The sequence below is a fragment of the Pocillopora damicornis genome, chromosome 4 (genome assembly GCF_964200805.1).
Source record: "Pocillopora damicornis chromosome 4, jaPocDami1.2, whole genome shotgun sequence".
NCBI lineage: Eukaryota > Metazoa > Cnidaria > Anthozoa > Scleractinia > Pocilloporidae > Pocillopora > Pocillopora damicornis.
The window spans coordinates 20,750,509-20,775,494 of NC_142673.1; the positions used below are offsets into that span (position 1 = coordinate 20,750,509).

At 37.7% G+C, this 24,986-nt stretch overlaps 2 protein-coding genes and 1 long non-coding RNA gene across 9 annotated transcripts; 1 reads left to right on the plus strand and 2 right to left on the minus strand.

The window, feature by feature from the left end:
- The first annotated feature begins 330 nt into the window (after nt 1-330).
- LOC149047219 (uncharacterized) lies at nt 331-2,543 on the plus strand. The gene is made up of 2 exons (XR_016185573.1): nt 331-837; nt 1,323-2,543. It is a non-coding gene; the product is annotated as an uncharacterized LOC149047219 (long non-coding RNA).
- Nucleotides 2,544-5,115: 2,572 nt separating this feature from the next.
- LOC113686674 (TNF receptor-associated factor 2) lies at nt 5,116-16,099 on the minus strand. 6 transcript variants are annotated; one of them, XM_089204908.1, is made up of 8 exons: nt 16,051-16,099; nt 10,762-10,921; nt 10,262-10,313; nt 9,757-9,861; nt 9,240-9,404; nt 8,572-8,649; nt 7,645-7,734; nt 5,116-7,363 (listed from the first exon to the last, which is right to left on the minus strand). In XM_089204908.1, the coding sequence occupies exons 2-8, from the start codon at nt 10,908-10,910 to the stop codon at nt 6,329-6,331; spliced, it is 1,674 nt and encodes a 557-aa protein (XP_089061034.1). In that variant the 5' UTR covers nt 10,911-10,921; nt 16,051-16,099; the 3' UTR covers nt 5,116-6,328. The 6 variants fall into 6 exon arrangements, with proteins under 6 accessions (XP_089061034.1, XP_089061032.1, XP_089061030.1 ...); XM_089204906.1 differs by lacking the exon at nt 16,051-16,099 and adding an exon at nt 14,438-14,780; XM_089204904.1 differs by lacking the exon at nt 16,051-16,099 and adding an exon at nt 12,103-14,753.
- A 1,067-nt stretch (nt 16,100-17,166) lies between these two features.
- On the minus strand, nt 17,167-23,261 carry LOC113686654 (TNF receptor-associated factor 2). Of its 2 annotated transcripts, XM_089204910.1 has the most exons (8): nt 23,203-23,261; nt 22,612-22,770; nt 21,703-21,760; nt 20,717-20,821; nt 20,041-20,205; nt 19,405-19,482; nt 19,024-19,113; nt 17,167-18,651 (listed from the first exon to the last, which is right to left on the minus strand). In XM_089204910.1, exons 2-8 carry the CDS (start codon nt 22,752-22,754, stop codon nt 17,626-17,628), a joined length of 1,665 nt encoding a protein of 554 aa, XP_089061036.1. In that variant the 5' UTR covers nt 22,755-22,770; nt 23,203-23,261; the 3' UTR covers nt 17,167-17,625. The 2 variants fall into 2 exon arrangements, with proteins under 2 accessions (XP_089061036.1, XP_027060102.2); XM_027204301.2 differs by lacking the exon at nt 23,203-23,261 and having other exon boundaries at nt 22,612-22,882.
- Nucleotides 23,262-24,986: the final 1,725 nt, after the last annotated feature.

Sequence of the window (24,986 nt, forward strand, 5' to 3'; positions counted from 1 at the left end):
TCTTGTACAAATGTTTCTCCTTTGTAAGACGCACTCTACTCTGTTGTCACTACTGCTTTAAGTTCAGTGGAAACGACTGACTGAGGAATCGAGATGGCGATGTTGGAACATGTTGCTAAACGCTTGCTACGGTCAAACTTCGTAAATTTAGGTACTGGTACACTGGGATCATCTATGTATCTCTTATACTTCCTAATGTGGTATCCTTCTTTTATAAATATGAGGATAAAAGACGATTTGTAGTCGCATTCAAAACTGTGATTGGCTTGTATTTCACCTTTGCCATGAACACAACTCAAGTGAGTTTCGAGTCTTTGTTTCCTCGACAACTTTCGGCCACAAATCGTGCATTTGTAATACGATCGATTCTTGTCGATTATTTCTGCATAGAGTGAGCTCACATCATTATTTATATCACCAAGGTATCCATCGTCTAGAAGCAGAGAACCGGTCTGAGAAGTCAAAATAAAGTTGTGCGCTTCTCCTAACACTACAATCGGTAAGCCAGCGGATTCACTTTGTTAGCCAATTACAAGTCCTAAAAGATCCACGTGATCATCCCAGTGATCGGAAACAAAGAAGACTCCATTTGGCGCTCATCTTTGAATGTACTTTTCATCGGTTGATCGTTTTTCTCAACTGTTTTGCTTAATATAACATTTCTAAAGATGGCTTTTAATGTGATTCAATGGGGAAACGAGAACAGCGTGAGTGTTGTAAAAGAAATGAAAGTCGTTGGCGCCGTGGAGTTAAAAGAAGGGAAAACAGTTGACATTTTGACCGGTACAAACAAGGGTCGAGTGGCCATCTGTAAAGCTACGATTTTGAAAGTTTGTAGTGAGTAAAAATTGCGATATTCGTTACGTGATCAAAATCTTATAAAAGAACAGATGTAGCGGGTTGAATTAAGCTTACATAACGCTCAGCGCAACTGAAACTAGAATAATTCTGAGAATCGAATCGGTCACTTGCATGCCGCAGTTTCTTAAGCTTATGCTTTACAATGAAATAAACCTATCAGTAAGGTTTCAAGATTCCTTTAGTCAAGTTTGGGAACATTCAAGATTCATAATAGGAACTGTTATTAAACAAACCTTATTACATAAAGAAGCCCTCCTTGGTAAAAACAAAATAATGCATTCAGCCCTTTTTAGTAAAATCTATGAGAGAGATGTACTAACTCCAATATAAAAGTCACTCAATATAACAGAGATTTCTCAATTTAAGAATCCAATGAATGCCCTTTTCCTCATAGCCATCTTAAAGGCCTGGTCTGAGCTTTAAATATATATATTTAAATATATATTTTTTTTCAAATTCAGATGCCATGGAACCCAGATACAAAATGGTCAAGCTTCTTGTAGACAACCTCATTCAAGGCCAACTCATTGTGAGCCCAGGAAAAAAATACAAACAACAGCTAAGTTTGCAGTTTAGGATAACTTCATTCTAATTTATTGTTACAGTTACGACAAGATTTTAATCAAAAAAATCAATTTTATTTGTCTGTAATTAACCCCTTCACTCCTAAGAGTGCTTGGTTTTCAAATATAATTTAAGATATTGTATTTTATGGAAAAGAATCAACAGATTTTATTCACAATTTGTGTCAGACCAAATTTAATGATTGATTAGGAATATTTTATATGAATAGCTGCAATTGAGGTTCAAGTTTTCAAGAAAAGAAAAATCAAGCCTTAATTAAGCTTCTTAATAAATTTCATTGAATACTTGAATTTTAGCTGGGTTTTTTAATTTAAAGTATTTATTTTATATCATTAGCCTCAAATTTTTGCTTAAAATTCCCAGTAATTCTTAAATATTCCTAAAAATTCCCAAAAATTCCCAGAAATTCCTAGGAATTTTTTAGATTTACAGCTTTTCAGGGAAAGTCATTGATTCTCTGAGTTGGAATTCCCAGGAATTCCTAGGAATTCCTAGGAATTCCAAGTCCTGTTGGTTATAAACTTGGAATTTCTGGGAATTTCTAGGAATTTCTAGGTTTTTAGAACCAGAGTTGTTATGGTTGGGAATTCCTAGGAATTCCCAGTCCGAGTTTACCGTGAAAATTCACACCTTTATTTCTAGGAATTCCTAGGAAAAGATTCCTAGGAAAACAAAAGCCATTTCGCAAGGGATGTCAGCCGAAAATAAAGTTGAACAATCTTCTACGGTGAAGGAACAGGCCCCTTAATCAGCATTCTTTTAAGCTCAATTCTTTGGTTATCTTCCCCTGATTTCTTTAGTGGTATGTGTTCGTAAGAGCCGCATTTAGTGCCGGCTGACGACATTTAAGAGTAAACTGTCCTTTACGTCGAGGATCGAAACGCGTCCATTTGGCCATACAGCTACATCCTTTCAAGTTTTTTGTATAGAAATACGCTGTATATGTTTGTTATTCTTGTAGCTGACATCATTTGGCTCTTCGGCCATGCAAAACGTTCGTCCTCCCTTCTAGATTTCTCCTTTCTCCACTATTGTAGCCACGTGTCTTCACAGTTTTCTATGTCACAACGATGTGACATGATCGTTTTGGCCGCGCGCTTAATTAACTTCTGCTATCAATTAATCTTAAGTAACCTATACCTGTGAGGAAAAGTGACTTTGACCTCAAGTTTTACACTATGTCTTACTTATTTTGTGTTTTAAATTTTACTTTTTAGGAAAGTCCTGGGTTTCAATGATGAATTCTTTTTTTTCCTGAGAAGCCCATTTTATACACTTTAAAATGACATATTGTAGGTGTTATTCCTGTAAATGTTTGTTGAGATATGAATTAAAACTGAATGTGGACAAATTTTTGCTAATTTTTTTGGAATGACATGGGTGCACATAAAAATTCATAAAAAATTCATTATTTATTCTTTTTCTTTCAGATTTTCAGGAAATGTTGCTGACATGTTAATAATTAACTTCTGCTATCAATTAATCTTAAGTAACCTATACCTATGAGGAAAAGTGACTTTTACCTCAAGTTTTACACTATGTCTTACTTGTTTTGTGTTTTAAATTTTACTTTTTAGGAAAGTCCAGGGTATCAATGATGAATTTTTTTTTTCCCTGAAAAGCCCATTCTATACACTTTAAAATGACATATTGTAGGTGTTATTCCTGTACATATTTGTTGAGATATGAATTAAAAACTGAATGTGGACAAATTTGTGCGTTTTTTAACCAGCAGAAGTAGGGTTAATGGGGACACTTTTTGGCCGCCAAATTGTACTTTTAATGCACGAGAAAATGGTCAAGGAGAACTCGCTAGGCGCTGAAATCGGTTATTTCTAATTTTTAATACAGCTATCAGCCAAAAAATGCAAAATTTCGTGTCATAGGCACTTTAAAACCGGGTATTTAATATAATAATGAACTAGTGAAAAACCCTGTTGAACCAGTTTTGTACCTACCAGTTTTGTACGCTTTCTTTTAATAGAAATGTTTCTTAAGTGCAGCTGAAACATCATGTACGAAAACGTTGCCTAAGTTCATGTTGCAGCTCTCTGAATAAGAGAAATCTCCTCAATTCAATAACGAGTCGTCCGGCGCCATTAAAGTTTATTGTTTGAAGTAATCGGTGACTTGCACGATATAATTTATTTGGTATATCAAAGTATTAACCGGAAACGATTACACTAGAAACTTGTCTTAAGTTTACAGCACAATCAGTCTTCCAGCAGTGAGAATCATGTGTTTAAGCGACCTTTCGTCTTTATAAGGCTGCGCGACATGGGAAAACGTGACACAGTTGTCTTTTAGGAAGGACTTTCCTATTCCACTTGAGGAATCCTGCATTTGGGGATAATGCAACCTAGAGTCTTAGGACTGCCAGGTCGTTTATCTAACAGTTACTAAGTCATGACTGCGCGTTAGACAGGAGATGGTAACGAGGCGTGTAGCACCCGAATTAGCTATATCAACCAACCTCATATCCAACAAGTACGAATTGAATAACTGTTGTATAAAGTTTAAATGTTTTCTTCAATGCCGTGGGAGCTTACGTAACTTGTTTTCACTCCCCATTTTTTTCAAATCAAACCGACCATGATAATGTGCCTTGCTTTACGAATGACGCTGAATGAAATTTTACACGGTGATACCCAGCTAACGCTGGACCTGAATATTTACACGAAATACAGATCTTTCTGATCCAAGAAAGGTTCCAGGTTACAAGATACAAGCATTTCATCGGAAAGCGAAAAAGTTGTGCATACTTTGCTCAAGTGGTTTGTTTAACTAAAACCTCGCAATGTAAGTAATAAAGTGCTCCGTGTGAGCGAGTTATGACCGCAAGTTACAACCTTACTGACACAAGTGTTTCGTTAAACTTATTAAACATGAAGCATATCTTGAAGTGTTGTGCACATTTAAAAATGTTTTGAAGTATGGTAGCGAACAGACTTCAAAGGTGAGATTTTGTAACTTAAGGTCTGGTAGAGATTTCAACAAATGACACCCTGAAGTATGAAGCTAACGGGCTGGTCCAACATTTGTTGCAGCATTATACTTTTTCTAGACCATAAAGCGTTAATGACAAGTGCAAACTGAACTTCCTAGATAAAACTTCAAAGATGTATACCACTCAATAGGGTTATATCGTTCTTTATGGCTTTTACCCTTGAGATGCCTTTGACTGGTATTTGTTAATTCTGTTTCCAATGCACAGGAGAAGTGTTTGCTTTCAGCCAAATGCAAATTCAGCTTGGCAACACTTGGTTGAGTCATTTCCCATATAAGGCGATGCGGAGTATTCAGTAACAACTCCTCCCGCTAAGTGGAGGCGACTAGTAGAGTATATTTGTAGAGCTGCGCGCGAAGCGGTGAGGACAATCCGCCACTAGCCAACAACACCGAGTTGGATGGTTGTTTTAGTATACGGTATACTAAATCAATTAGATAATGAGGCATAAAGAGGTAATTCTAACTCATTTATTCCTACAACGATTACTGTATTCTCGGGCGCAAATCCCGTACGAGTCTTCGAAGGTGAGTAGCAGAGGATATTCGGAGTTTAAGAGGCCAATCCGAGCGCCTTTTAAAGCTAGCCACTGTTTTAGTGTACACAACAAGCTAATAACCGAAGTACAGTGAAACAATCAGCCTCACTAAAGAGGCAATATCAGGAGTTTAAAAGTTAGTGATCATATATTTTTCTTTTCCGTTAACGAAAGGTAATAAGCTTGATGAGATATAGGCGTTTAAAAATGTCCCTTTCCAATACTGGCACTGTCAGTTTCTCACAAGCCCAGGGTCCGTTTTCTTGTAACATAAGAATTACTACACCCTAACCATCAGCTCAAGATCATGTTTTGCTCTAACAAAGGGCTAACGCTCGAAAGGTCAGCTTTGAAACTCTTAACGATGGCCAAATTGCGGTATTAACCAATTGAAAATACCAAATTCATTTGTCTTTTTGTGGCTGATGTTGCAACAGCTACGTCTGCCTCTCGGCTTATGTGCTCCTATACCCTCTTTAGGGCAAAGGGAAGGAGAGAGACCCGAAAGAGCCTGTGTTAATAGCTACTCATTCAAGCTACCCTAACAACTAAGTAACAATCACACTCTCTTATAAGTTAAGATCTTAAATGAAGCTGACACACACGGTCACCTGTTAAATAGTCGACGTTTAAGGAAGTAGCTAAAGTCTTGACGTTTTTAAACAATTTACTTAACGCATTCACTAAATAATCTAGTCGACCAACAACATATTGTGATGTTGAGCGAAATCGGAGAACCCGGGGGAAAACCCTCGAATTAATTTAGTTGGCTAAAGACGTAATTTGTTAAACCTAAATAAATAATGTTTGAAGACAATAATTCGAATTAAATATCAAATTTCCAAAGTTCCGTTAAATACATGCAAAATTAATTTCAGGTGATGAATATTGCCAGGCAGGTCCAAAGAAAACCCCAAACAAAACCTATCTTAGTTAACCACCACTACCACTTACATGTAAATATAAATGTCAGACTAAGTTGCAAAAGATTACAAACAGTTTATAATCTTGCAAGTTATTATTCCTAAACGTCCCATCGATATCCGCCTTCTAGATATCGACCTTCCACTGCCGCAAAACTACATTGGCTAAAGTAAATTGTTATTGCAAAACTTCCCATCGATGTCCGCCTTCTAAATATAGATCATTCATTTAAAATTCATATTCATTCTAAGGGCTAAAATCGTCATTAAAAGGGGTCGTTTAGTTTGCTCAAGAATACTGAGCTAGCTTTTTAGCTTCCAGAAGTCAACGACACCAGACTTTGGGGCAGAAAACGTTAAGACACTACGAGAAGTTTTCACCAAATTACCATTTTGAAAAGTTTTTTGGTCGGTTTACAAATCTGTGGTGTCCACTATAATTTTTATGAACATGGTGTCATCCCGGACGTAAGCGTGGTTGTTTAACTCCGACAGGGGGCAGAAGGTAGGACATCCACTTGCTATATTCGTTTCCCTTCTTGGCCTCTGGAAAGAGGAGCTGTTAGGATCTGGACGGAATGCGTCAACCACGTGTTCCACATTATCTTGATCCAATAACATGAAGGTAACCTTCTGTCTGAATGGCCAGCGGAGCATCGCGTCATACTGACCACGCATCACCACAAAGAAGATTGAGATATGGGTTCCTTTGCCGATGCCGTCACCATTTAAATAGATACGCCCACACATCTTATATCCATAACGACTTGTGAAGAAACACGGGCTGTAAAATGACACTTGACCTCCTGACTGTGCATCTCGTCGTCTCCTGACGAAGTCGGAAATTTTCCACAGTAAGACTCCGTCTTGACTGGATACTTCTTGTTGTGTCACGTATTCCTCTAAATCGCTCAGAGTGATATTGCGCAAAGCTAGGGAGTGACTCATAGACTCAAACTGCCTTTGTAACCTGTTAATCGTCTCTTTGGCAGCTTCCAGTGCTCTCGCTAAAGTGGCAACCTGCCGTTGAAGATCTTCATTCTGTCTGTTCCCTTCGATGATGAGAACTTCAAGGTCAGCGGTTTTAGCTTCTTCATTATGAATTCTCCGTGAGAGCTCCATCGTTGATTTTTGATCTGTTGCAGATGAATTCGGAATAGGTTCGTTTCGCCCAGCACCACCACTTTCTAACTGGTTTATGCGTTGTTCTTGTTGAAACAACTTGGATTTTAATTCTTCATTCTCTTTTAACGCGTGTTCTATCTGTTCAGCAAATCTCTCCAATTCTTTCTGGGATGGCATGTTTACACCTTTAGTATTGACGCAATTTGGTTCACGAAAGTTACTCCCTACCAAAGAGAGAAGTTGCATGACTGTTTGAAAGAGGAGCGTCATATGCCCAGCAACATTTTTCTCGTTATGAGCCTTCCTATCTTGCAGCTTCATGGTCTGAAAGGTAAGAGGGTGCAAATCTTTCGTGAAAATCAGCAGAGAAAGATGTTTCAACGACACAATTATCAATCAATCAATTCAACCTCTTAGGGTTGCTCTGTACAATAATCAAATAGTGTCAAGCTAAGAAGAATCTGATGTAATGCAGAGAATACACATTTCATACAGAAGACCACCGTTCAATATTAATCGAAATATTGAGTTCGGAATCCCAAAAACTTCTTAAAAATGGATGATAATTCAAACGTTCACACTTTTTGTTTATTCCCAACACGAACCTTAGATTCAGGACATCCGATTTGCGACCAAGGACAAGGAGCTGTTATCTCTTCACAGTCTCCGTTCATTGGGTCAATATGAGAAGCCATCTAGAAATGGATTCAAAATGTCGAGACAAGCCAAAGTTAATTCATTACTAGCGTAAAAGCTACTGTAATGTGCTAAACATCATGATCCTGTTCAACGGACGCCAATCTAACCCAGCAGTGTTTTGGCCCGTCCGTATAAATACTTCCAAGGTAAATAATCTGCATACTTTAACTTGCCAAAATGAGCGCGCAAGTATGCGTATCACGGGTAATCATGACGTCGTATCATCTAGAACTCCCGGCTTAAATACAAATGACTATTAATGATGACACAACAGGGCTAACAATGGCACGCAGTTAACAGTATCTGGTGAGTTACCAACTCATGCATATTTTGTTGCCTAGTACGACAGTGCGATTGGTTTCGATTACAGTAGTCTTATCTAAGATCTCCACAACTCTTACAGTCAGTTCGATAGGAAAATCGAGATTAGTACATACCACAAAGAAGAATAGTCCTTTTCGCGCGCGCATATTGGCTAGATTGAAAGTGATAAGCAAGTCTAGCAAGTACCATTCAGCTCCACGCACGTCAAAAGTTTAATTACCGACCATTTTTCGATATCTTGATAGAAATAAACAAGCTACTTGCTTCTGTGTGGTGTATACTAAATAATCATTCACCACAATTACTTTTGGGTTGGTTACGTGTATTGAAATGGCAGACAAGCGTATTGATCTAGAAAGAATTTACAAATTTTTCGATACTAAGTAGTAATTGCACCATATCTGATCAGAGCACTGTAATTGTTGATTTTCCTAATCTAAAATCACGGATGGTAGTTCATGAGACTTGCCTCTCTTATAAACCAGTGGAGAAAGTATATCTGAGCTTACCTGCCCACGAGGAATGTCCTTCCTGTTACACTTTGCGCATTCGATTAGCACCGCAGGGCACTGGGTTTCATGATGTTCCTGTCGTGTGAATAGCAGAAAACATCCATTAGACAAAATTAAGAAGGCAGAACACGTATTACGTACCACCTTATGCTTCTGTCATGATTCAGCCACATCGAAGCTTGTGAGAGCTTGGAGAGAAGATCATTATTTAATTTGAGCACCTTGAACCTATAAACTTTTGAAGCAAATCTTGTCGAGGAGATGGTAAGGAGGGCTTCCAGCTTACGAAATTGTTCGCCTAGAGAGTTTCGACTGGCGTAGGTCTCAGCCACCATTCAAGTATTTTGAATTTCAAGATGTCTAATTATTCAAAAGCAAACTAAAAGAATTCATGCGAGACACAGACCAAGACACAGATCAAGGTGTAACACCAATGTTTAAAAAGATGATTATCGTCGTCGTCGTTGTCACGTGAACTTTAGCTTGGTCCTTTTCATTCAAAGGAAAAACTTTCAAATGAAAGTGCATTTTCAGAGACGTTGCGGTGACAGCTTAAATATCGATTCGTATCGACGCACTAGCTGAGGATATCTTTATCGAGAAATGTCCGTTGGAGTTGAGCACGTTGGTAGGTTGTTAAATTATTTAGTTATCACTGTACATACCTTTATAACTGCAAAAATGACTTGAGTATGGCAGTACTCACATGTGTCCAACCTATACTGGCACCTCTGTTTCAGATGGTCTGCTAACTGGGCCCTAGTTACCAGTTCGCCGCAATCGGAGTGAACACAAGGTACTTTCACATACTCACAAACAGCTTCATGGGCCTGTATAAAGGCAGCCAAATTAAAAATTACTTTAAATAAGCAATGGATATCATAGTCATCACCGTCGAACCTCACGAGGTTTTGTCAGCATTGATAGCTGACAATAAGGGTTACGAGGAAACATGTATATTTGAAGTAATCGCACCTTGAATCAGTAATTGGGCGCACTTCGTCTCAGTTTCGGAATATCACAATGGCCAATCAAGACAAAGGAGGATACCACAAAGAACACGAACTGAAAACAAGCGAACTGCACGCAGTGCGAGAAAACGCGGACGAGAAAGTCAGAACGGTAATCAAGTATCCCTTTTGACACTCAAATGCAAATGGCCAATAGCATAATAAGATTTACCTCTCGTTTTCTCAGTTCATCCTTCCATTTACAACCGAGCTCATAGTTGACGCAGTGTAGCGTCAATGACTGGATTTCTCGCTCAACAAATCGGTCCTGGAAAACCTAGGATGCAGACAAAGACAAGAAAAAGATATTGAAGATACAGTGTCAATCAGAAAAGTCCAAAATATGAAGTAAGTCAGCAGTATCGATTCGATCTGCCTCCAGGCCTTGTTTACGCACGCAATTTTGAGCGCTTTTTCTCTGATACTTTAGTTCATAATGTTTCAATTCTTATTATTTTCTTTAAAGTGCGAATGTGATTCTTCAAATCGTCCTTGTAAGGCTGCTGGTGTCTCGTGCTTCTGTCTCGTTCAATGGAGAAAAAGGCGATCGTCTCACTTGATAAAGTCGTTTCCGCCGTTTGCTCTGGGAGCCTCGCGCAATAATTTGATACCTTATGACTGATTTAGTAAGACAAGTTGAATTCTAAAGATTTTCGGGATTTAAAAGGGCAACTTACCTGTTTTCGCTGAATGATTGTCCCATCTATGACACATTTTCTTGGTCCCTGACTGGAGATTATAGAGAATACAAAAACTTTAATGAATTCAAAGAAATGTAGCTTAAACCACTTTCCTTACATGCAAAATATAACCCTGTCCCGGTAAGAAACAGATGCAGGCAAGAGTTTCAGTATGCAACTGAATTTGAAAGCATGAAGATACATGCTGAGCTAAGAAAGAAGCACTAAAATAAAAACAAACAAACAAAGCTAAAAGCTTCTAAATGCATGATTGACTATTGTACATACTTGTCACAAAGCACAGACTTAATCCGACAGATTTATTAGGTCATGACTTCTACTCAATACAATGACTGCCATAAATCTATTTTACTCACGTTTTAATTAAATATGGTTAGAAAAACTAAACGTAACCTATCATAGTATCGAGTCATCACAGTAATTTCTTAGGAAATAGAAACTTACATCTATAATGAGCCAAATTCACCTCAACGTACCTTAGAATATCTTCCACACATGCCTTGCAATATCTGTGGCCGCACGCTATGGTCTGCACTGCCTCTCTGAGGAGCTCGTCGCATTTAGGACATAAGTTCTTTTTGTCGATCCCAGATCGATCAATTAGTGTTAAGTGGTATCCAGGCATCGCAAATGGTTCTTGAATCGTAAACAATCAGTATATATACGAAAATTAACAGTCAGTATCACAGATGCGTTTCAATCCAGTTACCTTAGAGTACTATGCAACATAACTTGTGCTAGGCAGAAGATTTTACCCCAAGTATCATTTCACCAGTGAAGCAAGTTGTGGTGACTTGTTGCGTGTTGGTTAAACTGAGGTATGTACTGAGCTATGAAAATTATTAGCATGATACACTTATCGCAAAAATATTTTCCGTAAGTTAGGGCCGCATCCGTTCACACCCTGCGTATTTTGACTAATTTGGCCACAGAGGATTGCATTTGAAAAAGAGAGTATCAGGTTATTTAATTTTGAGGTTGTTTGTTTTACTTCCCAATGGTCTAGAAGTCAACCTCCGAAAAGCTTCTTCTGGTTGTATTCAATTTGTGGCAAACACGTATGTTCGATTACCTAGAGAGATTGCTTCCATATCCTTCTTATCACTGAATGACATAAAGCTACAAAAATCCCTTACGGGGCATTCCCACGGATGTTGTATCATAATAGGTTAACATACCAACACGAACCAGCGATTAACCTAAATATGCAAGACAGTTGAGCATGCGTATTAAGTACGCCTGTTTGAAATACATTGTATTTCCTTCGATAAATCTAGAAACTTGCTTTTGCTCCGCCTCTGACACACCTGATTCTTAGATGCTTTCGACTGTTCGGAAAACGAAGTAAAGGTATTTGTATTATCTTTGAAAAAAATATTCGTCTTTCGCCGCTTGAAGCGTCGACAGACTAGCCTTCGTAAAACTTAACAATGTTTTGACAGTTTCGCAAGACGGAAGTCGGTTTCGAAGGAGATCAGAGTAAAAAAAAAACACTTAAGTGCCTGAAAGGAACTGAAATGAAAAAAATGCAGCGTTATGCTAAACATAAAGATAAATATTGATGCAAAACATTCAACTTATAACACTGATTTTCTTCTAAGACGTAATTCCACTGCATACATACAGCGTTTCGTAAGCTTAGTCTTTCGGGACATGTCACATCAGGGAATCTCAAAAATTTGGCTACCGTATACAATTCAAATTTTAAAACATCGAGCGAAAAAACTTGAAGGCATGAAATGTTTTCAATCATTCTTTGGAGTTCATTGACACATCAAAACAAAAAGGATACACTTGCAGACGCCAAAAGATCTCACCTTTTCCAGAACGAATGAATCCGAACTTAGTCATTACGCTTTCGGCAGTTCTACGTGGCCCCTGAAGTGAATACCCAAAGGAATAAATCGAGCCTTGTATGCACAAAATACAGTGGTAACACCCATTTCTGAATGACACACTTGAATCAACGAGAAGTTGTGATGGCACTTTCTTTTGCATGTATCTTCCTTTGACAACTAATTTACATGAACCCTACATTAATTTACACGATATAAAACAATACATATATATTTCATGAATAATGGAGAAAGTCCAGCCTTACTTAGGTTATTAATTAATTATTACATTTAAGGGTCAGGTACCACACACATGCATACCCAATTCAAAACACAAAAAGAAAAAAGAAAAAAAGAAGTAGAAAAAGAAAGACTATGAAAATGAAAAATGGAGAGAGTTCAGGCTGCCTATAATAACCATTGGGGGCTAAAAAGATAGGGCAGCCTTACTTGGATAATTGATAAATTATTATATTTAGGGGTCAGATACAACACATGCACATACACTACACAAAACACAAAAAGAAAAAAGAAAAAAAAGCTAGTAGAAAAAGAAAGACAAGAAAAGAAAGCTAAGTTTGCCAGTATTTAACAACGGAAAGCTGAAAAAATATAGGTTTGGTAAATCTGCAATGAATATTTAGCAATAAGAATTGACTTAAACTTTTTCTCAAAACGTTTGAGAGAGAGAGGCTTTATGTCCAAAGAGAGAGGCTTTATTCCAAACTTTAGCTTCCTGGAAACTTATGTTGAAAATTCCATTATTTGTTCTGACTTTTGGGATAGCATAAGTCATCCTGGAGGACAACCTAGTGTTATATCCATGAATGTTCTTCACAAGATTAAAAAAGGTATCACAGACTGAAGGTAAAAGTTTGTAATGGAACTTATACATAAACACTGCAAGTTGAAGGGTAATGATATTACACAGCTTGATAACATTCAAGTCTTTAAGTAAAGGACTTGAGTGTGCAGTGAAGCTGGTTAATAAAGGTTATCATTCTTGTAGCTTTCTTTAATTATAATAAATGTAAACAAGGGTTGTAAAATTGACTGATATGTATTACCCCAAGCAAGTATACAATAATTTATGAATGGCTCTACTAAGGTATAATACAGGCTTAATAAATTTTTGTGTTTAGGAAATAACAAAGCCTAGAGAGAATACCTATACTTCTTTTGATTTTTTTCAGCAATATAGTTAACTTAGCTCTTCCAACGAATATTTGAAGCTAAATAAACTCCAAGGTATCTAATGGAAGATTCTTCAGTTAATGACTGATTATCTATACATAGCATAACCTTTTTGGGAATTTACTTGACTAACTGGTACATGTAAAAGTTTATGTAATGTTTATTACATAAACTATGTAATGTTCCTGTGTAATATTTGAAATGCTTAATAGCTATTTTTAACAAAAAGTTATGCCTGGTGATTATTACAAAAATGTGTTCAGTGTATTTACTACTACCTGGGGATTGTCAAGGAAAACATTCTTATCTTCTGACACACTGCGTATCATTATACAAGAAGTGCACGTTAAGCAAAATTTAAAGAATTTCATTCAAACGGCTACTTCAAAAGATGTTTTGTAAAGGGATGTCATTTTTTACCTAATAGAGCGGAGTCAATTAACTTGACTGACAACAAATGAGTGAGCAATTATAATTTCAAGCTTCGCTTCAGTTAAATCCGATTTACACAGTCAAAGCAAAAATATTGAGTAAGAAAACCTGACCTTTGCTTAATTGTTTGACCGAAATTCCCTCCCCTTGTTATTTACGGATTGAAGAAAATGTTTTCGATAGCTTCGTTTTTCATATGGTATTCTTGTGATAGACGTTCGTTTAACTAAGTAAGAGTATAATCTGTCCCGAACACTTCACCGGTTCTGATTTACCTTCGAGACCATTTTGAATGCAGACGCAACGGTAGTTTGAAGCTCGGGGAATCCACCAAACTTTGTTGAACGCTATCGTCATGTAACTCGCAGTAAAGTTCTCACAGTCAACTAGATAGATCTCCAAATGTTCAAACTTCTTCTCTTGACCGTTCTACAACTCGTCAACTTATCACGACGGCAGATTACAAACAAAAACATACATGCAATTATACGCAATAGCTGATTCTCACTTTCGCACGTACAAATTGAGATAGATAGCATTAGCCATCCATATACCGTTACTTCAGCTGTATGATTGTTACGAATTAAGTTTCATTCGAAATACGTCAAGTTATAAATTTTGACGGTAAAGTGATCGCAGATTACTGCGAGAGTCTAAATAAAAAAAATGGCTTCCACTGTATTTCACTTGCATGTACTGGCACTTGATTTCTGTCCTTATACTTGTGCGTCAAGGAGGCTTACACTGCGAAAATTATGAATCTCATGGATGACTCATAGACAAATATGAATCGTCCACAATGGTAGGTTCTTGCCATGTCCCGAAAAGACTAGGGTAGGCTGACCCATTGTCGGAACTGGAAACCGTAGGCGATCAATTGTTCTGCCTGCAGATCTGCTGCACCTTTCCAAGTTATCATATTGCTTGGAATTTAAGTTTTTCCTTTACCTGAATCAAGCAGTCGCGGAACACAGTCGTGACTCTTTCCTATTTTTTCTGGTAACGCCATCTTTGAATAGTTTTGCGAGAGAACTGATACAAAGTGACATAAGACACAATGACGTAACAAAATACTTATGCAATGACGCAATGCGGTACTTTTAGTTAACAAAATTAATTGATGAGTCATAATGCATGCACAAAGATTTCAAATGCACGAGTTGCACGATCATCATCATGTGACTGAGTCAAAGAACTCGATTTCAAGTTTTTTTTTTCACTTTCGCTTAATTTAAACCGACCAAAATGATAACATTTTTCAGAGAGATTAATTTTTTCAGTTCAATTATCTTTCAAAGGCATCCCTATGAATATCCGAGTTATCGAATATCGATGGGAAAAACCCATGATTCGGTCTGATGATTCCCCTGATTCCCCTTTAATGTAATAACTTTAACAGTCACGCCACCGCTTATGCCCACGCCGTTTGCAGTTGGTAATATTCATTGAACATTGAAAAGTGGATTCCGTTCTTCAGCTTCGTTCTACTAATGTACATGTTGAATCATAGTGCATGCACGAAATTTTTAACCACATGCGCTGCACAATCAAGAACATATGACTGAGTCAAAGAACTCCGCGATTTTCCGGTTTCTTTTCACCTTTGCTTAATTTAAACCAAACAAAATAATAACAAAATTTCCCAGAGTGATTACTTTTTTCATTCCAATTATCCCTTAAAGGCATTCTTATGAATATTCAAGTTACCAAGTTCGAATATTAATGGAGAAAACCTCAACGGGATAGCATCGAGTTTTGAAACACGAATGACTCGTGAAAGATGCGGTCTGATGATCCCTCGGATTTCCCCTATGTTATTATTATAACTTTAAAGGTCACGCGACTGTTTGCAGTCGGTAACGCTACTTAAACATTGGAAATTTGATTCAGCTTTGTTCTACTGATATTGTCTACTGTCGATCAACTTCTTATTCATTCGTGAAAATACTGCCAAAGGGAATCGAAGATGAAGGTTCCGTAAAATTCGATTTAAACTTATCGTATTTATAGTTTGCGGTGTAACTGGAGATAACTCGTAAAGAAGTAAAAAAATGGGTCAATATTATTTGAAGAGAGCCTCTCTCGGTTTAATCGAAGAGATCAGACATGGTTTTTGTCTAAGAAAGGTATCTTATTCGAGTTTCATTCACATAAAAGAGAAGCCTGATAATACCGTGAGGTTCCTGACTTCACGATACTAGAAAGTACATGGATCATTAACTCAATACGCGACAGGTTTGATAATTACAACTCAGGCAAAAAAAAAAAAAATATATATATATATATATGTATTTGTATACTCACCGTGCAAAGGAGAAGTAGAATGCTATCCTCTGCTTGTAATAGTTTCAAATACCCTCCCGCACATGCAGAATCGAGCCTAAAGGAGTTCATAGTTACGCTATTACAGGCATAGGCGAGGCCTCACGTGAGTATCAAGGATCAGTCACATTTATAACCACATATTTATTTAAACATTGAACTTGTAAATAACCCTGTTCAACTAGCTTTGTACCTATATATAGTACGGTTTCTCTTTATAGAAATGTTTGAGTGTGGCTCAAAGGTGACTAATTTGAGTCAGAGGCTGGCTGAATTTTGTTCTGACTGTCCTGCACGATAAAAGTCAAAATCTCACTGCCAGTATCTGCCTTCGAAACCTTTTTCCATCTTCCTTTCCTTAAATGCAGTATGGTGGTGATTAACATAAAGTTCAAGTCAACCTACTCTAATAAGGGGTGACAACTGGTTTCTGTGATAGATATCTTCCCGGTCAATGTCATTGTTTTCTTGTTGCTTTCTTTCTGCACGCTTCCTGTCATTACCTATTCGCCGCTTATCTTTTCTCATTTCAATGTCTGTTAGATGTTCAGTACAATATGCAACAAGCTCTTCAGAAACAATGTATTTTTCAGAAAACTCTTTGACTGCTTTTTTATCCCTTGCTTTAAGCTTACCTTCTTGAAACATCTGTTTTATTTAAGCTCGAAGCTGATAGTCATCAAGTTTGCAGCGGAAAGTTTTTTTTTAATCGGGATAGGGTCGTGGAGTTGGTGTAGCTGGAGAAGGACTTACAAAGTCTCAAAGTTTATACTTCTTTACTCAAACTTCAGCTATAAAACACAAATATCCCACACTAATTTTTCGCATTTTCTTGTTTCAGCTCGCACACCTTCAATATCGAGATGTATTTGTATTCAAACTTTTTGCGTTCACAAGCGAAACGTTCTGAGGTTTCTACGGCATGGAACCTACCTTGTAGTAGTGAGGGGAGGGTCGCACTTTTGTCAGTCACTTAAAGGTAAGGCCTCAGGTGGCTTTTGAATTAAACGTAAGGGAGGGCCGCCACTTTTTCCAAAAAAAATACCAAAATTCTCCACCCTCCCTTCTTCCCCCCCCCCTCCCAAGAAAAAACGCACCTTCCCTTATACACTAAAATTTATTTGGTGTGTCATAATATTAACTAAAAATGATTAATCTAGAAGAGCTTGAGCAGTTTTTGAACCAACAACGTTTGCAACTTACAACTTGTCTAAAGTTAACCGCACAATGAGTCTTCCAGCCGACAGTGAGAATTATGTGTTTAAGTGACCTGCTGGGATGTGTGACAAGAGGAAAACGTGGTATTTGTGACCGCTGTTAACTAAGAGTAAGCAATGTGTTCACCCACTTAAATATATTGCTTCCTTCTAATTTTTTCTTTTTTCTATTATTATTTATTATTTTTGTCACACTGTTTAATCGATTCTAGATTTGTCCACTGCGAATCGACGTTTGGAAAATAGTCTTCTACTTTTTAGAATATCCGAAGTTCTGTCTTGTAAATTTAATTAAGAAAAGCTAAGGTTTAAAGGCTCTGCAGATGCCATTAATCATAATTCAAATGTCTGTAGTGTCAATCATGACCTTAAGGAACATGGTATCATCTCGCACGTAAGCGTGGTTGTTTAACTCCGATAGATGGCAAAAAGTTGGACAACCACTGGCGATGTTCATTTCTCTCCTTGGTCGTTGGAAGGAATCGCTGCTTGGGTCTGGTCTGAAGGCGTCGACAACATGTTCAACGTTATCCTGATCCAACAACATGAAAGTGACCTTCTGTCTGAAAGGCCAGCGGAGAAGTGCATCATACGGACCGCGCATAACCACAAAGAACAACGAGATGTATGTTCCTTTGCCCATACCATCCCCGTTTAGATAAAGGCGCACACACATCTTGTATCCATAGCTACTAGCGTAAAAAGGTGGACTGTAGAGAGACACTTGTCTGCCGCTGAGTGCATCTTGCCTTTTTCTGGCGAAGTCGGAGATTTTCCAAAGCAGGATGCCATTGTGACTAGAGACCTCCTTCTGTTTGACTTGTTCCTCCAAATCAGCCAGAAGCACATTATGCAGGCCCAGGGTGTGCTCTATGGACTCGAGACGTCGCTGTATCTTTGAAACCACTTCTTTAAAATTCTTATTTTCTCTCTTCAACCCGTTGATCTGTCGCCCAAGATCTTCGTCATTTTTGTTTCCTTCAATCATAAACACCTCCAGGTCAGCAATTTTGGCTGCTTGGTCGCTAACTTTTGTGGAAAGTTCGAGCTGCTCATTATAATCGCTTGAGTCACCAAGCAGTCTGAATTGATCCACAGCTTTCTCCAGGTTTTTGATGCGAGATTCTTGTTGGTCACCTCTTGATTTAAGTGCATCAGTCTCTACTAATGCTGCCCCTATCTGCTTAATCGAGTGGTCCAGTTGTTTTTCAATGGGAACAATTAAGTCATTGATGTTGCTTGAAGATGCAGAATTCAAAGTTCTGCTAACAAGAGATGACAGTTTTGTAAAGTGCTGCAGCAAATAAGTCATGTGTTCTGGTGTGTATTCTTTGAGGTGATCCTTTCTTTCATTAAAACGCATAGGCTGAATGAAAAACAAACAAACAAAAAGGGTGTATATATAAGCCTGACTTAATTCGTTGTGGCATGTTTTTCCTCCAAGATTTCTACGAAATGCAGTCAGAATATTTTCACCATAAAAAGCAAAGAGTGTCGTTCAGTATTACGTATTCATGTACAAGTCATAATTCTCACTGACAGAACCCGTGGATACATTGTTAACCCATCCAAAGGGAAAATAAATACTCCTTATCGCTCATGTCACTGAAACCGAGATAACTACGACTGTACTGCCATGTAGAATGTACCACTGGCCTCATTTGTGAGATTGCTGCTCCACCTTACAAGAGGCATTAGATTTTATTAATATAGAGGCAATGAGCAGGCTCTTTGTTACCTTTGTTTCCTTGCAGCCCATCGCTGCAAATGGACACACTGTTTTAATTTCTTGACAGTCCCCAACTACTGAGTCCAAGTGGACAGAGACCTGCACAACATGCGAAGCGACATAGCTAATTAAAATCACAAAGTGATTGAAAAAGACAGATCAAAACTTGCCCGTGAGGACAAGATTTCTTGTTTAAGAGAGAAACAAGAACAAAATTAACCGCAGCGAATAATACATGTAAGAACGAAGGAAAATATGACGAGTAGATGAGAAATTAAAAGGAAACAAGCAAACAGCTTGACACATGGCACAAATGTTTGCAATCCTTAATTGCTCTCTATAACTATTTGGCTCAATATTGACTTGGAAAACCCTTTTACCCGTATATACCTGACAGCGAGGAATATCTTCCTTTCCACATTCAGGGCAACTCTGAGGATAACTTGGACAGTCTGTTTGATGATGGTCCTGAGAATAAAGATAAGAAAGCAATAATAAAGTTAAATCTTCTTTTCTTTAGATATGCGTGTGATTGTATTTAGGGAAACATCGCATTTGATTTGATCATTAACGAGGCGTGAATCCAGAGACAGACTGTAGGAGCTGTAGGCTACCTTTACGGGTTGACGTAATTATCATTACTCCACCTTGTTTTCATCATGTTATTCACAATAGAAATTAAACAATGTGCATTAGATTCAAATGTAACCAAATATAATCTGGCAAATGAATGTAGGGGGTAGGATTCTAAAGAAACTGTGGTGCTTCGTTGGAGGGGGAGTATAACAAGATAATTAAGTATTATCAACTGAGTTGATAACATAAATTGGGTGTCAGCTTTGAAACTCTATACGGGGGGCCAATTTATGTTATCACCTCAGTTGATGTCATTAAATAATTCCCAAATATTACCTGGGTTTCTCTTATGAAACTTCTTAAAAAGTTGCGTTATTTTTCTAGGTCAAATTAGTATCCAAACCTCAACTCCCAACATTATTGGAATAATATAATTTGCATGATATTTACCGTCATATCAATGACCAAGATGCGTTTTCCACAATAGGTGCACAGCTCCTCCCTGTAGCTGCAATCGTTTTTAAGATGACTAGCGAGGTCTGATCTTTGAACCATAGTTCCACAGTTGGAGTGTAAGCATGGAATTTCAACAAACTCACAAGTGTAGTCATGATCCTAGGAAAAAATAACGAATTGGTTTGTATCTAAATGTAAACGCAAGCCAGTCAATGCAAACATGTAGACTGTGCAATAAAAGTCTGTGGTCCTTTTATGCCTTTGGCTGAACGTTGCGTAGACTAGACCTCTTTGTTAGCGGCTGATGTAAGGACAAGAGAGTGGCTCGTTCAAGGCTCTCATTCAAGAGAGATGAGCAAGAAAGCAGGCGAGCAAAACTTATCATGGGTAGCGGGAATAAGTGAGAAATCTCTTCAAACTACCATTCCTCCCACCCCTCCCCTTTCGCGCGTCCAGACTTTTCACTTTTACTCATAGATAGAATGCTTGAGTAAGCTAAAACGAAGAGATAGGCTTAAGCTGTTTGATTGATCACCGTCATAAAATATTTCATTTTTTCATTTCTTTCCATCAACTGGTTTAATTCTTGGTTGAAAGTGTTTTGAGCAGAACCGGAACCGGAACCGGAACCGGAACTGTAAAATCAAAGCATCACTAAGTTTTATAATACCTGACGGTGCTTTAGCTGGCCGATCCACTGGCAACCTTTCTCGAATCGGGGACAATGAAGCTCTAGTTGGAGGATCTCGCGCTCCACAAATTTATCAGGGAAGACCTGTATTACATTGACATAGATAATTGAATGGCTGTAGCATTCATACATCGGCAAGCACCTTTCAGTAAACCTATTAATAAATCTGTTAATCATGTTAAATCTATCTGTCTTCCCACTTCTACCTCTTCCCACCCGCGAATCAGAGAGTTTTCAAAGGTCTGGTAAACAACGATGATAGAGTAAATCCTAATGACATAAAGTAAATTGGCAAAGTGCAACTCCTGGTCGAGTTGCCAATTGAAAATTGGCACCCAGACCTCAATTTTCTGGCGGAAACCCTGCAATTAACTCGAATCACTATCCAAATGTAAGAGGTAAACACCAACACCCAACACACAACATTGCAACTCCCACTTTAATGGAACTTTTCGCAACATTTTGGGATATTTGGTATGTCATCGTTACCCAATATTGTGTACCAGTCTATGATAAACTAAAATTCCGGATTCATGCACGAACCCCTCTGATTAGGAACTTCCAATTCAAAGGTTAAATGAATAGAGTCTCCTTTGTAAAACCACTCCGTACATAAACTATCGGGAGAGACATGCAAAAATAAAGAATATCGTGTTGGAAGTTAAGGACACATTCTCAGACTTGACTGCATGTATCAGGTACCAATGTTTCTTTGTGTTCCGCGCATGCTTGAGCTTGAAGCTAAAGTCACAGTGTTATTTTTTATTAATCAAATAATTGCCAGACAAACCCTCTCTCTACCAGTAAATGCCTTCAAAATACAAGCCTCGTTTCGAACACCTTTAGTGAGTATAAGTCCTGGGGCCGAGTTTCATGATTCTCGGAAATTTACGGTTGGTAGTCTTTACCCTTACAGACCGGTTTCTGATCTTTATCGTGACTTTAAACTGATAATTAACTCTTACCTCTTCTTCCCTTAGCAAGGTACCATCCTCAACACACTTCCTCTCCGAATTTTCCTTACTGCAATCAAGAAACGGTAACACAGTGTTTAACATAAGAAATGACCTTAAACCTCCCTTTATTCGGTGGTAAACGAGGGTATGGAGTCATTGCTTATTGTCATATTAAAAGTATGTAGTTGAGTTATGAGTCACACTTTAATGCACTCAATTTATATTTCTCAGTGAGATATAGTCAATTCAGGTGCTTGGAGACTCCATTTTTCTAAGGTTACCCTGAACTCACTTACATGAAGCAAATGTCGACAGGCAATGAATATTAATTCAGATGAAGGTAGAAGTTTTAGTTTCAAACCACAGTTTTGGTTTCGAGCCAGCCCTTTCTTAAAGGGATAAGAAAATAATTCAGGCTTCAGAATATAGGTCTATGTCAGTGCTTCAGTAAATTAGGCACTTTCCAAATTTTAGCAACAGACACTAATCAAAGCGTGTTTCTCAAACAGCCGTGTTTCACTAAGCGTTGTTGTCATTAAGTTTATTATTTAGGTCTTTTTACTGAGGCGTTTAAGCTTGAACATACATTATGTACACCAGACTATCTCTGAACGTTCTCCATCCCTTCTTTAAAGGAAGCTTTTTTTTATAATCATCTTTATAATATATTAATAACCCGTGTATACATTATTATCAATATCCTAACCGCTCTGCATAACTCTTAATACCATAAGGCGAAATTACAAAGCAATATTTCTAACAGCATTTCCTTCGGATCGCATTTACATCAGCCAGTCTCAATATATCATGTTTACCGGTGACCGTTTGGTTCGAATAAGAAGTGAAAAGAAAGAAGCATATCTATGTAACTTAGACAATTAAAGCAAAATTATATGCAAGTATATGCATGTAAAATACCTCAGGACTGAGTCTATGCATCGTCTACAGTAGCGATGTCCGCAAGACGTCTGCTTCGGTTCTTGTAACAGATCATTGCACTTGGTACACAAATGTTTTGGATCAGTCTTGTCTCGGTCAGTTTCGGCGAGTCTATAACCCATTACTGTTCCTCGTTAACTGAAACAGAATCCACAAATCTTCAAATAATTGTTATATAACTCGTTAAAATTACCTTGCATTCGCAGCTTATACGAATTTATTTTCACTATCGATATTATAATCAGTACCAGTCTTTCGAATCTTTCAAATAGTTTGCTCCGTCGCAATCCTGAAAGTTGTTGTTTACATAATCGTTTAACATTGGTTGTAAGAGAAAAGAAAACTAATCAAAGAGAGGAGGAGGGGACGGCATTTTAAGCCAAGTCGCTGCGAAAAACCTTTTCATGCGTTTTGCAATAGAAAACAGGTCGCTGCGACTTACATCAAAATTAATTAGTTTTGATAACAATGTACTACGTTGCTCGAGAAGAACTGTCACTTACACTGCTGCTTATAAAGACAATGTTTAGAACGTCCGCAGTTGTAAAGACAAACTATATTGCGACCTACTTGATGCAGCCCCATAGAATTGAAAAATATCGACAGCTAAATCTGGATGCCCATGAAACCTAACACAGGAAGTAAATAATGTAACTGAAATAGAAAAATAATGAATTGCATATGTTTAGGGAATTTTCCCTGAAACAACACTTTAATTTAAGAAGAGATTTTTGTTCTTTTTCGCTTTCGGTCTGTACCGTCGTCCATAATTCTGAATAGATTTTTATAAAATCTATCACAAAACTGAGTAAGCGAAACACGACTTGTACCCGAAATAATTACAACTTGTTTTGGTCCATTTTGAGTACCAGCAGTTGGTTAAAAAGGCTTTAGTCAAGCGCATGAAACTTGTCATTATTAGCGTAACTAAACACTATGGTTGAGATCACTTTGCTTCCGAATGTCTTTCGGGGCTTACAATTAGTTCTACAGCTCCCTGCTAAGGAAGTTATGTGTGGCATTCGCACTTAAGTTAAAGTTTGCTTTTTCGGAAGAGTCAATATAGCCAGAGTTCAAACTACCATTAAAAAATAACTCAGTGCAAAACGAAGTATGCACCGCTTATGGGACATGAACTAAAAACCTAGAAGGCTCAATCAAACATGCTTGTTTCACGCCTGACATTTTGGCTGAGTCTATAAGGTTGTTCAATGAGACAAGGGATTAATTCCCTTACCATCGAATTAAAGAGAACTTCATTGATATACTTTCAAAAGGCTGCTTAAGGTAAAATATATAGAGGACACCAGAAATGTACTCCTTACAAATTCGTCGCGATCCATCATGCATGGGAACGAATGTGACAATTTTTTGAATCATTCAAAAAAAATTGTCACATTCGGTAAAATGATTTAAATGATTTAACTTGAAAATAGAATACTTGCATAAAAACGTACCTAATTGTTGCAACTTTTTCTTCCAATCAGGATCGAATTCGTTTGGTCTTCAGATCTGTTTGTAGCATACACTAACGGGTGAATGCTTCTGACTCATAGTGAGACACATTCTACCTATATTATTTAATGGAACAAGGGAGATTCCCTAGTTAATAGGCGATTTTTCAGATGGCTAATCATCTTTCTTATTTAGATCTAGCACTTCCTGTTTGCAGCTCAACCTTTGCTCCTAGTGCGAAAAAAACAATTCCCGTTTATTAGACCCTGTTCTAGGTACTACACAAAACTTGCTTTTGAACTCTTCTTTTTGATCTGCACTTGTTGCTCTGAAATCTCTTGTGGCACAAAGGGCATGGATGCCTTTTCCCTGATGACTATTTTAGATTCGCAGATCAGGTCTCTTCAGAGAGTCTGGTGTACGGTTTCAAGTTATCAGCCTTTATACCTCATCAAAGCCGTCAAAATGATATCTTCTTCGTGCTAAAATGACCATTCTGTCTATTGCCCTGACCTTTTGCTTGGTTTATACAAGGTTGCGTCAGGTAGCTTTTGCTGTGAATTAATAATACAGTCGACTATGCAATAAATAAAGTGGGTAAGTTTCTAAAGAAACTATGGTACTGCGTTCAGAATGCAATTATGACAGAGTATAGCTATGGTTTTAACGATTTTATTTGTCACCACTATAGTGTTTAAATTTGCCCATAAAGAACAAGCCAAGTTGTCACTCATTTCTACAGCTTTTGTAAAAAAAATTGTCGATCTACAAAGGTAAATTAAAACTTTATGTTCCACTTAGATTGATTTCCAAAGCTTTCCTCTTAGCCTGATTTGAAATTACAACTATGACTACGTGTGGATTTGATGCGTCAATTCTAAATCGTATGACATTTAATG

Bases quoted from the DNA above. Each gene is read 5' to 3' on its own strand.
- LOC113686674 (XM_089204904.1), bottom strand. From the start codon at position 12,283: ATGCAAAAGAAAGTGCCATCACAACTTCTCGTTGATTCAAGTGTGTCA. The intron at 10,314-10,761 runs GTACGTTGAGGT...TATAATCTCCAG, and splicing joins TGTGTGGAAGATATTCTAAG to TCAGGGACCAAGAAAATGTG. The intron at 7,735-8,571 runs GTAAGCTCAGAT...ATCCATTTCTAG, and splicing joins AGGACATTCCTCGTGGGCAG to ATGGCTTCTCATATTGACCC.
- LOC113686654 (XM_089204910.1), bottom strand. From the start codon at position 22,754: ATGGGTTATAGACTCGCCGAAACTGACCGAGACAAGACTGATCCAAAA. The intron at 20,822-21,702 runs GTAAGAGTTAAT...AATGTAATACAG, and splicing joins CCTTGCTAAGGGAAGAAGAG to GTCTTCCCTGATAAATTTGT. The intron at 19,483-20,040 runs GTAAATATCATG...CTTTATTCTCAG, and splicing joins TCTTGGTCATTGATATGACG to GACCATCATCAAACAGACTG.